This window comes from Oryx dammah, unplaced genomic scaffold, assembly GCF_014754425.2.
Source record: "Oryx dammah isolate SB20612 unplaced genomic scaffold, SCBI_Odam_1.1 HiC_scaffold_28, whole genome shotgun sequence".
Lineage (NCBI taxonomy): Eukaryota > Metazoa > Chordata > Mammalia > Artiodactyla > Bovidae > Oryx > Oryx dammah.
Window position 1 is genome coordinate 19,216,094 of NW_024070212.1, and position 17,784 is coordinate 19,233,877.

Here is a 17,784-nt window from a genome sequence, read left to right on the forward strand (position 1 = left end):
TTGCATGCATGCACTTTGGAGAGAGAGAAACACAGACTGTATGAGATTCTCAAAGATCAGATTTTCTATATTTTGGAAAACTGATGGCAATGTACATGAAAGTTAAACATAATCCAATCCTTCACACTCACACTAAGAATGACTTATAGGAACCTAGCAATCAAGAAGCTATTTGTGGGGGGGGGGGGGGACTATTTTCCTGCAATTAGCAAACTGTCCTATGTTGGTTATGGTGTGTTGACAGAGACAGTCTGAATAGCCAGGTTTCCTGTGGTTAACAGAGAAAGATTAGCACCCTTGACCACTTAATTTTCCTTTTATTTTTAGCAGGTTAAATTTTTACTAAAATAATTTCATAATGCTTTGATAACCACATATTTTGATAACTACATAACTTTTTTTGATAAAATGTACATACCATACAATATGCCCATTTAACGTGAGTAATTTGATGGGTTTTTAGTATATTCACAGCATTGTGCTATCACAACAATTTTAGAACACATCATTACCCATACCCATTAGCAGTTATTCCCTATTTCCGCCAGTCTAGGTAAACACTAATGTACTTTCAGTCTCTACAGATTTGCCAATAAGTGGAAACACATATGTGTCTTTTGTGACTGCTGCTTTCACTTTGCATAATGTTTTAAGGATCATCCATGTTGTAGTATGTATCAGTGCTTCATTTATTTTCATTGCCAAATAATATTCCAGCTTCCCTGGTGGCTCAGAGGATAAAGCGTCTGCCTGCAATGCAGGAGACCCGGGTTCAATCCCTGGGTTGGGAAGATCCCCTGGAGAAGGAAATGGCAGCCCACTCCAGTATTCTTGCCTGGAGAATCCCATGGAGGGAGGAGCCTGGTGGGCTACAGTCCACAGGGTTGTGAAGAGTCGGACACGACTGAGCGACTTCACTTTCACTAATATTCCACTGTACAGAAATACCACATTTTAGGACTTCCCCGGTGTTCCCGTGGTTAAGACTCTGCTTCCACTGCAGGGGACATGGGTTCTGTCCCTGGGTGGGTAAGTTCTGCATGCTGCACAGTGTGGCCAAAAAATAAAATATTGTTCCCCTCACCACTGTGTCAAAAAATGAATAAAAGTGGTAATTTTTTAAGAACCAAACTCTTTTAGAAAAAAAAGAAATATCACATCTTAGTTGATGTCTTTAGAGTATAATGTGTCCAAAACAAAATCTCTATTTCTTCTCTTAAACCTCCTACTTTCAGATGTCCCCATATTATTAAATGGTGCCATCATGCACCTAGCTGCTCAGACCAAAAGCTTTGAAGTTATCCTGTATTCTCATAACAGCAAATTCTGTTGGTTGTACCTTCAAAATTCCATGTCCAGCTATTTTCAACCTTCTCTGTAGTTATGACCTCCTAGTCCAAACCACTGCCGTCTTTCCTCTGCAACTGTTATAAGAGCCTAATTGATATCCTGCTGCTGCTTCCACTCCTGTTCCCCACAGAACAGCCACAGTGATCCATTTAATACTTGTATCAACTTGTGTTCCACCCCTGCTCGGCACCATCTAAGGGCTGCCCATCACACAATAAAATCCAAAGCACCAAAAGCAATCTGCTCCTTCCCTACATCTCCTCTTTTACTCTAGCTCTAGCTCCCCTGACTGTCTTGCTGTTTCTCAGATACACTGTAAATACATTCCTGCTTCGGGAGCTTCGCATCTGCTTGTTCCCTCTGTGCCTGGACCAGTTCTCCCCAGGGGTAGCTGCTTAGCTTACTCCCCACCTTATTCAGATCTCTGCTCAAACATCTCAGGGCAAAGGAGCAGGCAGGCCTGGGAAGAGTATCACTGTTGGGTTTCTTGGGCAGCCAACCCAAGAAAGGATTGAGCTTAGTTAATTCCCTGGTATTCTGAGTCTGGTCCATCGGAGGGTACTATTGTCATATGTATTAAACCCAGACATTTCCGTCGTTTCACTTTTTATAATGGCCATTCTTCCATACAATCTTGCTTCAGTTCAGTTCGGTCGCTCAGTCGTGTCCGACTCTTTGCGACCCCATGAACCACAGCACAACAGGCCTCCCTGTCCATCACCAACTCCCGGAGTTCACTCAAGACTCACATCCATTGAGTCAGTGATGCCATCCAGCCATCTCATCGTCTGTCGTCCCCTTCCTCTCCTGCCCCCAATCCCTCCCGGCATCACAGTCTTTTCCAATGAGTCAACTCTTCGCATGAGGTAGCCAAAGTACTGGAGCTTCAGCTTTAGCATCATTCCTTCCAAAGAAATCCTAGGGCTGATCTCCTTCAGAATGGACTGGTTGGATCTCCTTGCAGTCCAAGGGACTCTCAAGAGTCTTCTCCAACACCACAGTTCAAAAGCATCAATTCTTTGGCGCTCAGCCTTCTTCACAGTCCAACTCTCACATCCATACATGACCACAGGAAAAACCATAGCCTTGACTAGATGGACCTTAGTCGGCAAAGTAATGTCTGCTTTTGAATATGCTATCTAGGTTGGTCATAACTTTTCTTCCAAGGAGTAAGCATCTTTTAATTTCATGGCTGCAGTCACCATCTGCAATGATTCTGGAGCCCCCAAAATAAAGTCTGATACTGTTTCCACTGTTTCCCCATCTATTTCCCATGAAGTGATGGGGCCGGATGCCATGATCTTCGTTTTCTGAATTTGAGCTTTAAGCCAACTTTTTCACTCTCCTGTTTCACTTTCATCAAGAGGCTTTTTAGTTCCTCTTTACTTTCTGCCATAAGGGTGGTGTCATCTGCATATCTGAGGTTATTGATATTTCTCCCGGCAATCTTGATTCCAGCTTGTGTTTCTTCCAGTCCAGCGTTTCTCATGATGTACTCTGCATAGAAGTTAAATAAGCAGGGTGACAATATACAGCCTTGACGTACTCCTTTTCCTATTTGGAACCAGTCTGTTGTTCCATATCCAGTTCTAACTGTTGCTTCCTGACCTGCATACAGATTTCTCAAGAGGCAGGTCAGGTGGTCTGGTATTCCCATCTCTCAGAATTTTCCAGTTTATTGTGATCCTCACAATCTTGCTTAAGCACTGACAAATTTTACAGTGTTATTCCAGAATATCTCATCTCTCATACTCTGAAAAGATTTAGATCTTCCCTTGAAAATTGAGACACAAATAAGAGAAAAGACCAAAAGACTAGGAATAAACAAGTAATTCAGGTTCTCTTCTTTCCTCACTTCCTCCCTCCAATGTGCTCTTCTCCCTGTATTTGCTGCTCTGTAAATGGTACCATCCTTTACTCAGGAGTTTGGAAGTCATCCTTAGTTCTCTCCTCACCTTCACTTCCCACATCCAATATCATTTATCTCTTCAGCTCCCCTCCATTCACACAGCCCTGCCTTTGATCAGGCCTCTCAAGTCTTGCCTGGATTACCACAACCCTAGAGTCTTCCTCTCTACTTCAGTTCAATCTCCACAGTTACCTCTTTCCGAATCCCAAATCTAACAGTAGCATTTCCCTACTTAAATCAGACATTCCCTCTTTGTCTTCATGAAACCTCAACACTTCCGCATGACTTGCAAGTCTTTCCGGGACCCCAGTAACCAGAACAGCCTCATGTCTTGCCATTCCATAGGGATTCCAAATCAGCCTTATTTGCAGTCTCTCCTTAGGTAGTTTTGTGTTTCTTTTTAAATACGGACTTCCAGACCCAAGTGCAGAGATGCTGATTCAATTGGGGTGAAAGAGGGCTAAGGAAATCAGCCCTGTATTTTTATAAAGTTCCGTTGGGCTTCCCAGGTGTTGCTAGTGGTAAAGAACCTGCCAATGAGACATGTTTGATCCCTGGGTGGGGGAGATCCCCTGGAGGAGGGCATGGCAACCCACTCCAGTATTCTTGCCTGGAGAATCCCATGGGCAGAGAAGCCTGTCTGGCTACAAACAGTCGCAAAGAGTCGGATGTGGCTGAGCACAGCACAACTAGCTTCCGTCCGCTCTGACTTTTAACTTCTCTGTGCCTTCTCTCTTTTCATACTGTTCAAGGAATTCTCTCTTGGTTCTCCTCCTTACCACTCTGATCATTTATATCTGTGGCCCTTGCCAACTTTTCCTTAGTTTCTGTCCTGGGGTCTCTTTTCTACTTTTTTCGATGATCCCATCTAATCCCACAACTTCACTTATATTTTTGTGCGTGTATGCTAAGTCGCTTCAGTCATGTCCAATTCTTTGTGACCCCATGGACTGCAGCCCACCAGGCTTTTCTGTCCATGGAGTGGGTTGCCATGCCCTCCTCCAGGGGACCTTTCCAACCCAGGGGTCAAACCCATGTCTCTTACATCTCCTGCATTGGCGGGTCGGTTCTTTACCACTAGCGCCACCTGGGAAACCCATATTTATGTGAAGAAGTCCAAATTTTATTCATATTTGGCTTCAACATTTATCCCAAACTCCAGATCTATATGTCCTATAATGCTAAAATTTCAGGTATGGAGATCTGAGTTCACTTATCCTAAGACTTCATTGCCTGGATATCTCCACCAAATGGCTCACTGGCTTTGAAAAAGTCAGTGTTTTCAAAATTGAACACCTCATTTTCTATCTACTTCCAATTTCATTTCCAAATTGATTCCTTTCCTTAAATTTGTTTCTACAAATATTCACCTTGAGGCACGCGGCCTGCTCATTCCCTATGTTCAGTTTGCTGCTAATCTAGTAGATTCCATTGCCACAGACTTTCTCAATTAGAATCACTGTTTTCTATTCTAAACTACCTCGTTTGTAGATTAAATACTAATTACTTCCCAACCAGAGTATTGCAGAGGACTCTTAGCTAGATTGTCCCTCTCTAGTATCTTTCTGTTTGGAATTCTAAATGATTTTTTACTCATTACCACTAGAGTAATCTTCCTTAAGAACAATTCTGATCTGCCACTCTCTGGCCTAAAAGCCTTAAATATCTCTCCTAGATAACTAAATTACCTGCTAGTTTCTTATCCTGACACTCAAGCCCTCCATATTCTGGACTCAGTTCTATTTTTCTAGCTTTCATACTGACCCCATCCCCTAGAATGTCCTTCCATCACCTTTACCTGGCAAAATTAAAGCTGATTTCAAATACACACCTCCATTAGTAAGTCTTCTTTTCTTGCGGGGTGGGGGTGGGGGGGTGGGGAGGGTGCTTAGTCGCTCAGTCCTGTCCAACTTTTGCAACCCTATGGATTGTATGTAACCTGCCAGGATCCTCTGTCCATGGGATTCTCCAGGCAAGAATACTGGAGTGGGTTGCCATTTGCTGAATATGAACTTTTCTTTGAACCCCTTTACCAGTTTATTACCAGATTTTGCCTTGTATAATAACCTGTGTGTTCTAAGATTCTCAGATTTTCCCACTAGAAATGTACTTAATTATACAGAAAAATGAACAGATAGCCCTAAGGCTGCCACAACACGTTCCCTGGAAAATTAAAATTTAATATCAATTCTTCAGTGTTAGTATTAGACTGTTTTAATATAAAAATGACGTTTTTTAACTAACACTCTAGGAAGATGAGTCTCTTTTAATCTCGAGGATTTGGGTACACCTGACATACTGTGAAAACCCTCTATGGCAAAGACTGCCTTACTACATATATATTCCTTGTAAAACTAAAGCCATCTTCAAACACTCAATATGTTCGCGAGTATTTACGCAATGTTTACCATGTACCTAGACCTGTGCTGTTTCAACGAGCTCAGTTTCCATGGGATGGCCCTGAACGAATAAAAAAAACTGTACGTTGAGTTAAACGAGGAAACGTAAGCCATCCATATTCTGCTGGACCACTCAGTCTCTCCATTCCACACCCTAAATGACACACTGGAAGAGTGAGGAGAACCACTTTAAAGTCCACTCTGACCTTCATATTATTTTCTGGAGATTGTTAATTTTCTGCTACTGCGCGAAGCTTAATCCTCTTCACCTGGAAATAAAAGGTTTCCATCCTTTCGCTCTCCAATTCGAAGCTCAGAAAAGTCCCCTTGGGGCGACGAGGTAGGGCGGGAGAAAATCCGACCCCCACCGAAGGAGCAAAAATGCCAAAGCTACCAGCACCACCCCTTAACCTCCCCCACGTGCTTCCAATTGGTCCTTGTGAGTCACTCTCTCCAGATTGGCGTTCCAGCTTGCCCGTCGCCTCCATAGAACCCACATTTAGCCAGCAACTATTGGTAGATCGTTACGTCATTGCCCTATCCACCGCTCCCATTGGCTCCCATAGGAAGGGGCGGTCGCAACGTCACAGGCAAGGGCCGCCATTTTGACTGAGCAATCCTAGTGACAGGAGCTGAAGAAGCAGCGCTGGTTGTCCCGTTTCCCCTCCCCCTTCCCTTCTCCGGTTGACTTCCCGGGTCCCCCACACTCCACAGTCCCGGTCCCACCATGTCCCAGAAACAAGAAGAGGAGAACCCTACGGAAGAGACCGGCGAGGAGAAGCAGGTGAAATGGAGGGGGTGCGGTGGGCGAGTTGGGGGCGATTGTGATGGGGCGGGAGGCGGTCTCCCACCAGTGCGGATTGGTCGCCATGGTCTCGGGCTCTGCAGGGGTTGGCCACGTCTTGCGTCATGCAGGGTGAGTTTCAACAGGGCCTGCTGCTTTGGCTCTGGTTAGTTGGCTGGATTGTCAATCAGTATAGTACCCTTCCTGATTGGTCAGTAGACCTACTGCTTTACGTATTGAAGCTGTGCTGTAATTGGCCGAACCTGAGCGTGGGGCGGGTGTTTGAAAAGAGTAGGTGAATGAAAGGGGGTTGGTGGTCTCGGGATGAGATGTATGTTATAGGTTAGTAGGGGTAAAATGAACTAACAGCCAGGCTGGGTCCTGCATTCTATATCCTAAAGATACAGGTCAAGATATAGACGTTTAAAAAGGGATCAGCACCGGGGGAAGGGAGAAGAGTAATTATTATCATGGCTAATTTAAGACTGCAACTTTCTCAAAGAGACATTTTGATCGCTGGAGATGGTCTGTTGCCCACCTTCAAAGAGGACCTTACAAAATTGAAGAGGGCTAGAGTTTCAAACAGAATAATGGAGGTTAACCTAGGAAAGACCCCTAGAGAGTCGTGAAAAGAAAGACGCCACCATATTTCCCCCCGACTTCTAAGATAGTGGGGACTTATTTCACCCACAATTCTGTGATGAAAACACGCCAACTTCTTTAGGTGTTTTGTATTGATTTATAACATTTAGTACTGGACTCGGGTTCATGAAATAACCCCTGGGTTATATATGGGCCAGGTTTTCAAGGCAAAGTAATGCAATTCCACTAAAAAGAACCACAAATTGGCTTCATGTCCTTTTTTAAAAAGTCAAAGAAAAGGGCGGCAGGGCCCACAGAAAGGGAAGCAGAGAGTAACAACAACAGTAAGAGACCCTGCAAGTTAATTGGGCTCTTGGCATGTTTCCCAAACTTCCATCACTAGGGAAGGTGTTGATTTTTTGACAGAGGTGGTGGGTAAGTACTGGTGAACCCACTATATCTTAATTTTCCTGAGATTAATTTCTTGTTTACTTGTCACCTTCCTACTACAATGTTTATGGAAACAATGCTGTCCATTATTGCTGTCCAGTACTGTCCATTGCTAAGGTGCTTTCTGGAGAAGGCTACAGAGCTATCCTCCATAGAGAGATTTATCAAAAGCCTAGCTTAGGAGGGAACATCTCAGCAGTTATCCCTTTTGATTTCCCATTTGACCTGTACTGTATTTTACAGACAGCTGGAGATCTCCCTACTAATCTTGCATCACCAGAATCCCTGCTAGCTCTTTTCTGTCTTTCCTAGCTTCTGTTCTAAGTGAGCTATTGCTTGCTCTTTGATTAAAGTATTGTTCTTCGGTATTACTTTTAAACGAGTACTCACAGGTCACTGGGGTGGTTCCCTGGGTGTAGTGTGACAAACAGCTTATATTTTTTTCTCACAATACAGTCATCTTGAGCTTCAGGGATTTGAACAAAGGTCTGGCTTTATTTAAGAGTGTGAATAGCATGTTTACAAATGGGTAGATCTCCAGGAAAAGGTAATAGTGTAACAGTTAGCAAATATTAGAAGCATTGCTTCTCAGTGTTTAATTTTACTGACCCCATTTGTTTCCTCCAGGACACCCAAGAGAAAGAAGGTGTTCTCCCTGAAAAAGCTGAGGAGGCAAAGCTAAAAGCCAAATATCCAAGCCTAGGACAAAAGCCTGGAGGCTCCGACTTCCTCATGAAGAGACTCCAGAAAGGGGTATGGAGCACAATCTCTTACCCTCTTACTTTGGAACCAAAGGGGCCTTAGGGATGAGATCTGTGGAAGTTCTGCTGAACACTGATATGAAGGTTTTGTTGTTGGGCAGCAGTAAAGAAAAATTAGAAACTTGTAAAACAAACCCAAGGCAAATACTGTAAATTCCTGAAAGAGTATCAGTTATTTTCTGATTTCCCTCAGGATACTAAAGCTTAAAGGAGGGGCATTTAGGTATGGCCTTGGAAGAGTGAGGGAAGGATGTCAGAGTCTGGAATGCTGACACCCTCCAGGTGTTTGCCTGTTTGGATGGTGGGAGTTTTAGGACTGCAGATGTAGGATTAGAGCTAAATTTTGAGGTGCATCATTTCCGAAGAAAGGCCCAGAAATCTGTCCTACAGATTTCCTCAACTTGAAATGATTTCTTCAGACCCTTGAAGTTAGCACCAGCCATTAACAATGCTCCCTGAAGAGACTCACTGGAAAAGTCCAGAGTGGTCCTTCTCCCAAGGGAGAGTCTTACCTTCATAGCCTTCTAGCTCCTCTTCGGGTTCCTAAGTCCTCAGAGGTACCTAAAGCTGACTGAGGGATTGTCAGTCATTAACCTGGAGTGTATTACTCTATGCGGATGAAATGGAGAGGGAAACAGATCTCTGTGGAGAATCCCAGTTACTGAGTCTTAGTCACAGATGATGAAGTGATGCTGATTTGCAGTTTACCTTGCTGTAAGCAAGACAGGCGTAGGCAGGCTGTCACAGCCATGGAACATGTGTGGGAGTGGTTGGAGTAGGAGGAAAGTACATTATCCTCAGAAACAAGCCCAGTTTCTATTCATAGTCTGAGAGAATAATTTCTTGTTTTGAGGTTGTTAGCTTGAGGTTGATCATCTCCTGGTAGCCCCAGGTTGACCCTTTATATATCTTATTCATTTCTGTTTCCCCAATACCAAGCCCATTGGAGGCTAATAGGTCCTTTATAAACCTTTGGGATTAAAGTCAGAAATATGGTTGAAGCATTGTGGACTCATGGGGCTACAAAAGGCTATAGGAGCTATCTCTTAACTCCAAAAATATACACCCTAGCTGGGAAACTGCTTACAAATGTGAAAAAGTCAGAAGACACTGGGGAGAAAGCATAATTAAATATAGTTAATACTAAGCTGTGTATACATGAGGCTAATCAAAAAAGACTTGAAAGATCTGAGTGTGGATGCAGGTTTATAGGGTTTATGGTGGACCTAAGTCTCCTTGCTTTTGAGGAAGACCAGAGCTCCTCACTCACCTAAACCTCCTTCTTGTCTCTTAGCAAAAGTACTTTGACTCAGGAGACTACAACATGGCCAAAGCCAAGATGAAGAATAAGCAGCTGCCCAGTGCAGGACCAGACAAGAACCTGGTGACCGGTGACCACATCCCCACCCCCCAGGATCTGCCCCAGAGAAAGTCCTCGCTCGTCACCAGCAAGCTTGCGGGGTAACCTGGGTCCCCTCTGCCCCCCTTCTCACCCACTGGACTTTTCTATATCATAGGCAGGGACATAGGCACTTAGCTGTCTCTTCTCAGCTTGCTCGCCAGAAATGACTATGCTGCTTCTGGGGGCTGCTGAGACTATAACATGGGCTAAAGAGAGGCTCTGAGTTCACTGCTTTGGTTAAATTGAGATTTCCACACCCTCATGTGGCCCAAGTAGGGGCTCAGAAATAGGAGCCTAGGATTGGATAATGCTGCAGACTTTCTTTTTCATTTGTGTGAGAAACTGGGGAGATATCATTTCTCCTTTTGGAAGAGAATGTGTTCCAAAATAGGTGAGGCTAAGCCTTGGGAATAATATGACAGGTTTAACATTCCGAGGCTAACCTGATATGATTAGGAAAGATAGATTGAACGAGATCTGTTTTCTGTGCTTTAAGTGTTTTGTCCTTTGGGCTGCTATTGCTTTCATGTTTTCATTATGGCAGGTTTGGCAAATCCTCAAAAAGAAAAACTGATGTGCTTTCCTAAAACTATAATGCCCACCTAACCTTCTTTGTTCAGTATCTTTTACAATTTGCCCTGGAGAATATTATTCATGTAAAATGGGCACCTTCTCTCTCTCTTCCAGCATGTTGCTTTTTGAAGGTATCATGGGATAGTGGAAAGAACACTGGGTTAGCAGTCAGGATATCTGGGTTCTGTTTCCATTCAATTGAAAACAGAACTGACCTGTAGCCTTGGTCGAGTCACTTCACCTCTCTGGATTTCTACTTCTTCATCTGTAATATAGATCCAAATGTAGATCAGATTGATTCTGATTCTAACATCCTGAAGAACTCTGTGCTGTTCATTGTAAAACCAAAAGTGAGGAAGGACCATAGGGGAAACTACAGAGGAGAGCTCATTGAAGACCACATGAGGAGAGAAGTTGAGATTTAGGGATTATAAATGCAGGCAAGAGGACCTCATAAGTGTCATGGTCTTGAGGGTCAAGAAAAAAAAATTCTAAGAAGCTAGCCATGAAGCCTCTTGCCTCTGCTCTCGCTTCTTTCCTAAAATCTGGGCCTTGGCTGCTAAAAGGCTGCTCTGGGAGCCAGGCTGTGGGCCTGAAGAAACATGCTCAGTCATGCACGTGTGGAGTCCCACATTTCAGATGTTCTCAGCTGCCCAGGTGTATTGTTAGGGAGACAGGAAGAAAAGGGAAGAACGGTCGCTCTGGGGCTTAGTGCTGCTGTGGGGCTGGAGTAGCAGGTTCTCAGGAGATGATTCACGTTGGAGAAAGCGGGGGAAGGCGGTTAGGGAGAAATAGAAGGAGCACTGAGAAACCTCAGCCTTCCTGGAGCTCAGCTCCTGTGCTCTGAGAGGTAGCAATGCTGATCATGAACCAGGTGGAGAAAAGAGGGGCTGCGAGTGGCCAGCATTGTCTGTCTCATTATCACGAGCTTGGCCTGAACCACACTGAATGCAGTCTGCTAGTTAGGACAGAGAGGGCCAAGTGAGAGCTAGCAATTCAAGAGAGGAAGAGTCCGTCTTTAGTCCTCTCTTGACCTCTCAGCCCACCAGTTCTGATACGCCACACATCTGGCCCAATGAGAACAACTGATGAACTTGCTGATGCACACATGGGGCCTTGGGGTATGTCTACACGTCTTTGCTGACCAGCCGTTCACTTTTCAGGCCGTCATTCAGATTGGATAGGAAAAAGTTGGTGAGGAAGGAGGGAGAGAGCAGGATGCCGTGATGCCCTGGCCCATAGGGCAACTCCTTGACTGTCACTTGTAATTGTATATAATTTTTGTGTTTCTTGCTTCATTTCCTCATGCTGTCTTCCTTAGTCTAAAGTCCATGTGGGAAGGGGAAAATGCCGAATATCCTTGTATAGTTTCCTCAACCGTCCCAGACATGTTGTACATAGATATGTCATGTTATTATATATATAAATATATATATAATTTTGTACGTTTTCTTCATCTCCGATCTTTTCGAATTTTGTACTCTTTTCTGTCTGAGCTGCTCTCTCTATCAATCAGTGTGAATCCTCAAGACTGAAGTCACAGTGAGTCTCAGTTTCAGGAAGGAATAGAAGAAATAGGGAAATCAGAAAGACTGTTGGTCTCTCTTTCCACCCGGTCATGGAAACAAAGATGCCACCTGCTTCCACAGCATGAAGTGCATACCTTCCATGGCAAAAAAGGGTCATTTTGAAATTCCGTTTTGTTTGATTAAACCTAGAATATTAAGTCCATTCAAAACAACACGTGTGTTGTCTGGCCCTGGCCTCCATGCAGCTGCCGCCTCATCACCCTGTGCCCCCCAACCCCAGTCCGTCCATCTCCCCTGTGACAAGTGGCTCTGGCCATGGCCCTGAAACTGAGCCTGCTCTGAAAACCTCGTTATTTTGATCTTGTCTAAAGAATTTTTTTCTTTGTTTTCTTGAGTATCTCCAAAAAGACAGAGAACAGTTTTGGCAACTAGGCGAAGACCGAAATTTTCCTCTTCTTTTAAAAAAAAAAAAGACAACTCTCTGGATAGGATTAAGAGATGTGCCGTGTATCCCCGTGATTGATAAGTGTGGGAGAATGATGGGGTAGAGACTGGGGTGGAACTTAGGGCTTTTTCCCTTACTACTTGACAGTGTTTTCTTTCTCTTCTTCTGTGTTCGTCCGCAGTGGCCAAGTCGAATGATGCTGCCCGGGGCTCCGCCAGATCCTGAGACGCTGCCCCCTGGGTCCTGTGCTGGCTCCTGTCCCTCCCTGCTTTTGCAGCCAGGGGTCAGGAGGTGGCTCGGGTGCGGGCTGGAGAGGCAGAAGCCCCTGCCCGTCGGTGTCCCAGCGCATGGAGCCCCTTGGGCCGAGCACCAAGACCTTGACTCTTTTTTGTTTTTTCTTTTTTTTCCAAGTAATGGTTGGGAGACATCTCAGTGAAATCCTGGGGGTGGGGTGGGGTGGGGGGGTTGAGAGGGTGGAGTGGGAGATACGAGGGGTTATGAATTAGGACTTAGAGTTGATAACAAAAACATTCCTAACTATCCTCCTTCTTGGCCTTGTGGCTGGTGTGGGGTGGGGTTGGGTTGGGGGGAGTGAAATGGACTAAAGGTGAGGGGTTCTAATTGAGCTGTGTAGAGAGTGCCTTGCTAGCTTGGATATGACTGGGACTTGATGTCAGATAAAAGAAACTGTCTAAATATGAAAGATGCGGATGACTCCTGTGGTTCTGCAGAACAAGCTAAGAACTGAATGTTAATTGTTTGGGTGGGGGAAAAAATGCTGTCTTTGAAGTAGATTTTTGTGGGAAGAAGTGCAGTGAGTGTGGGAGAAAGGGGATGAGTGTGGGGAGCACCGCAGAGCCCAGGGGACTTTTTCAGTATTTGAAATAAAAAACAAAAAAGAAGATCCACGGGAAAAAAAAAAAAAACCAACCCAGAAATTCTCTGCAGCAGTTGGTGTGTTTTATTGGGGTTTGGCAAAGGGAAGAAAATAAGACTGAAGACACCATTCAGGAGAAGCTGGTGTGGGGTTCTGAGCCTCTAAGGAACAGGGGCCCTTCAGATGGGATGTGTCTGGGTTCTCCGTTTCCATCATTTAGGGAGAGGGTGCAGGGACGTTGGCATATAGACCAGGACTTCTATAGCTAATGCAAAGATGAATCTTCCTCAGGTTCTGACTCACAGAATGAGGGGTTTGCGGTGTTTGATCTGAAGGGTTTATTGACACCTGAAGATCACTCCAGGCTAAGCATGAAAGGAAGCCACTCTGTTTTCCCTTTCAGTCTTCCTTTTCTCAAGCTCCTGTGTCTCTGAAGAATTGTAACCACTAGTGATCAGCCTTTCTGCTAGTGGCCAGCAGGAGGCAGAGTCACTTCTTTCCTCATGATGTGCTAACCATCGCTGGAATCCTGCCACTGAAATGGGTGTAAAGCTACCTGTGAGTGTAATATACAAAAGAAGTGTTGCCAGAGGAGAAACAGACTCACACTTTTCTTCTGTCACACTCACACCAATCTACTATGTGTGAAGATGGAGACTTGCCCATTTGCCCAAGGAGATTTTAGGCATAGAGGAGATTTTATGATTCGGAGATTTTACCATAGTTACCTTCTCAAATGAGCATGCATCAGGGAAGACAGACTCCCAGAGACTAGATGCTCTAGAGAAATTTCTATCGCACTGAGAGGGTGGAGTACTTCTAGAGAAGGAATGTTGTTCTCAGCGTGTGATTCATTCTCTCTTCTTAATCAGAAACTTTCCAAATAAGTTTTCAGCTTCTCAGGAAGCTGACTTGCTCTCTCCTAATTTAGTCAGGGGACTGCGATGCCTGCTAACCATCAGCCTTTCTGAACAGCATGCTAGACACTGAGCTAGGTGGTTTGGAGATACATTAAAGAAAGGCATGCCCCACCTTTAACGGGGTTTCTTATCTAACTGGAAGAAAATACATGAAAAAGTTTATACACTTCAGTAGTATAAACTTACATCTTAAAGCTGGGAGATGTGTGTATGTATGTAAAGCTAGGAGTGTTTATTATGATGGGGTTTCTTGAGTCTTACTCCCCTTAAACTAGTCCCATGACTTCTTTTTGAGCACATTGTCCCTACTTTTATGTTTGCCAAGTGGCAACAGCTGGGCAATAAGGTCAACAAGGCTCCAAATGCGAAAGCATCTAGTTAAGTTCCATTTAATATAAAGAGAAGGGACGTTGACATAGAAATAAGTTATTTATAAGGTGGCAGTGCTAGTTTATTGAAGACCTTGAGTTAACATCTCTTAACTTTTAGGCTTTTACATGCTTTTCCATTACTCTTGGCTTTCCTGGTCCTTAGGTTTAAGCTGTAGCCTTAGGAATCCTGGGGTGCCCAGAAATGGTCATTGCTCTTTCTGTTCCAGTTTAAAACCTGCCTTTCGTTTTCCTTTACTCTCATATGACAGGGCTAGGCAGTCAGGAAGCCCGATTCTTCAGTGCTTCAAAAAGCTGTTGCTCATTGTTTTAGCTTAGTGTTTTATCTTTATTCCAAAGAGTGGATTCAAAAAAAAAAAAAGAGTGGATTCAAGTGTTCTGCCACTCCTCCAGCATGGTTGAGTGATAATTGTGTTGACAAGTCTCTCAGTAGAGCCATCTGATATGCAGGGTGGCAGGGATGAAGTCACCATTATTATTGTCCAGCCACATTTATTTTTAAGCTGATGTGGCTTGAACATGGAAGACAGGCAAAAGGAAAATAGCTGGGAGAATTGCCATTGAAGATATCTACTGTTGGTCTGCCAGCCACACCCACACTAGCAGCCCTTATGTGTATAGTGCCCTCTACTGGACCTTGAAGGAGGTCAACAAGGAAAGGAAAGATCTCTTCCCAAAGCTAAGGTATGATAGTGGCATGCAAATAAAAGCAAATTAATGTAATAAGATCCCACAAAGCATATGGGATCTTAATTTCCTGACCAAGGATCAAGCCCATACCCCCTGTGGTGGAAGCACAGTCTTAACCATTGGGCCACCAGAAGGTGTCCAGATTACTGTAGTTTTAAGCAGAATTCCTGTGAACTAAGAGGAGAGTCAGGAGATGAGTTGTTGGCTGAATTTCCTTAGAGGTGGGTGACTTACTTACAAAGATAAGGCCCCCCATGCTTGGGCAGTGATATTTTAATTCACAAGTGAATTTGAACTCTGACTTTGGGGAAATACTAGCAGTTTTTGACTCTTTGCCATTGGAAATACTAGGAGAAGGCAATGACACCCCACTTCAGTACTCTTGCCTGGAAAATCCCATGGACGGAGGAGCCTGGTAGGCTGCAGTCCATGGGGTCGCTAAGAGACACGACTGAGTGACTTCACTTTCACTTTTCACTTTCATGCATTGGAGAAGGAAATGGCAGCCCACTCCAGTGTTCTTGCCTGGAGAATCCCAGGGACGGGGGAGCCTGGTGGGCTACGGTCTATGGGGTTGCACAGAGTCGGACATGGCTGAAGTGACTTAGCAGCAGCAGCAGCAGCACTTACTGGGCAAATAAGCAGTGTAAGAGATGGTATCTGCCCTGGAGGAACTTGAAGCTTCACTGAGATAGCACTTCTACATATAATGCAGGATAGTGGTAAAGGAATTCAGAGAAAGGAAGGGGCTGGAATCATTAGGTAAATAGTAGAAGAAATGGAATTTGAACTGGGCTTTAAAAGGTAGTATTAAATAATCTAGTTCAATTATTAGTTGATAAGTGCCTGTAATATGCCCCCTGGAGTAGGAAATGGAAACCTACTCCAGTATTCTTGCCTGGGAAATCCTATGGACAGAGGACCCTGGCAGGCCACAGTCCATGGGGTTGCAAATTAGAAACTAAACAACTTGCAAGGAGCTTCCACTCTGGTGTGGAAACTACACATGAGGAAATCATGCTGCGGTGTTAAACTTGCAGCAGTAGAAGTTTAGCTACATAGAGGAATATGGATAAGCATTTAATAGTAGTTACATCTAGCCCATTGCTAAGTCCTTAATTTACATCATTTCATTTAAACCTCACAACAGTTCTACGAAGTAGCTAGTACTGCCATTATAGAAGTGAGAAAACTAAATCAGTAACTTGGGCAAATGACACAGCTGAGAGTGGAGGCAGAATTCCAGTGGCTGCAATGGGATGGCGAAAAGAGTGATCAGGAAACGCTTCTACTACCTGGCCTGGTTCAATCCCTCGTTAGGAAATTAAGGTCTCAAAAGCCACATGGCACACCCCAAAAGAAAGTAGGAAAGGTTTCATGGAGCAAATTCCAAAGGAGAAACGAGATTTTTCTAGAAAGATGTGAAAGGGCATTTTGGTAGCAGGACTAACACTAAGTGAAGGATGAGGCAATGTGGAATCTGCTGATTTTGCAGTACAGTATCAAGTGAATCCTGGGGAGGGACTGGAGACCAGGCCAGAAAGGCAGACAGAAGATTTGCAGGCAGGCATAGGAACCACGGAGCTGACTGTAAAGAAGAAATCTAGTTGGTTCTGTGTTTTAAATAGGTCACTGCCCAATTGTGTGGAGATGAAATTTAGTTGTTTAGTCTCTCAGTCGTGTCCAACTCTTGTGATCCCATGGACTGCGGCATGCCAGGCTTCCTTGTCTTTCACCATCTCCCAAAGCTTGCTCAAACTCACGTCCGTTGAGTCAGCGATGCCATCGAACCATCTCGTCCTCTGTCATCCCCTTCTCCTCCTGCCCTTAATCTTTCCCACCATCAGGATCTTTTCCAATGAGCCGGCTCTTCACATCAGGTGGCCAGAGTATTAGAGCTTCAGCTTCAGCACCAGTCTCTCCAATGAGATTTAGAAGTGATAGATTTAGTGATGGACTGGTTCTAACATCAAGTTTCCTGATTTTAAATCCTGATTTTGATACATCTGAATGACTTGAGACAAGTTTCCTAAACTCTCTTTGCTTCAGTTTACTTATTTTATAAAATAGGAATGATGTAGTACCCACTGTACGGGATTGCCGTGAAAATTAAACAACATAGAGCATGTAAAGCCTTTACTTCAGGGATTGCAGCAGTGCCTAAGATATGGTTCCTGCCCAGGGAGCTTACAGACTATTGAGGGATATACTGAAGATAGGTAGACTGACAATAATTAGAGTACAAGGATTCGGAACTAAGATAGGGAAGAGCATAAAATGCTCTGGGAGTAGAGAGTCTGGGCACCTAATTTGAATAAACGGGAGATCAGCCAGGAAAACCCTTACACAGAGAGTAGCTTCTGAGCTGAAATATGATAAGAGTAGTAGGACTTAGGGAAAGGGGTTAGATTGGGAAAGGGGGCCTTCCAGGTGGAAGGAACAGCCGCAAAGGTGCAGAGGTATTATATTCTGGAAACTTAAAATAATTGAGTAACTGTAGCATAGTAGGCTGGACCTGGGTGGAATTAACCAAGGGTTAGGTCACAAAGGGCCCATTAGGCTTCATCCTGGAGTCAGTGTGAAGATGCTGAATAAAGATTTTGAGCAAGGAAATGACATGATCAGATTGGTCCCTTAGATAATCTTTCTGATTGTAGTGTCAGGAGGAGACTGGAGATGGTAAAATGGGTGTATTTAAGATACTACTAATGGGATGGGAAAGGA

General features: G+C 44.2%; 1 protein-coding gene across 1 annotated transcript; it reads left to right on the top strand.

The window, feature by feature from the left end:
• Window positions 1-6,228: 6,228 nt before the first annotated feature.
• ENSA (endosulfine alpha) lies at window positions 6,229-13,122 on the top strand. The gene is made up of 4 exons (XM_040230810.1): window positions 6,229-6,442; window positions 8,102-8,227; window positions 9,530-9,696; window positions 12,366-13,122. Exons 1-4 carry the CDS (start codon window positions 6,386-6,388, stop codon window positions 12,379-12,381), a joined length of 366 nt encoding a protein of 121 aa, XP_040086744.1. The 5' UTR covers window positions 6,229-6,385; the 3' UTR covers window positions 12,382-13,122.
• The last annotated feature ends 4,662 nt before the right edge of the window (window positions 13,123-17,784 follow it).

Coding starts and splice junctions, on each gene's coding strand:
- ENSA (XM_040230810.1), top strand. CDS start 6,386: ATGTCCCAGAAACAAGAAGAGGAGAACCCTACGGAAGAGACCGGCGAG. Junction 6,443..8,101: donor AGACCGGCGAGGAGAAGCAG/GTGAAATGGAGG, acceptor TGTTTCCTCCAG/GACACCCAAGAGAAAGAAGG. Junction 8,228..9,529: donor TGAAGAGACTCCAGAAAGGG/GTATGGAGCACA, acceptor CTTGTCTCTTAG/CAAAAGTACTTTGACTCAGG.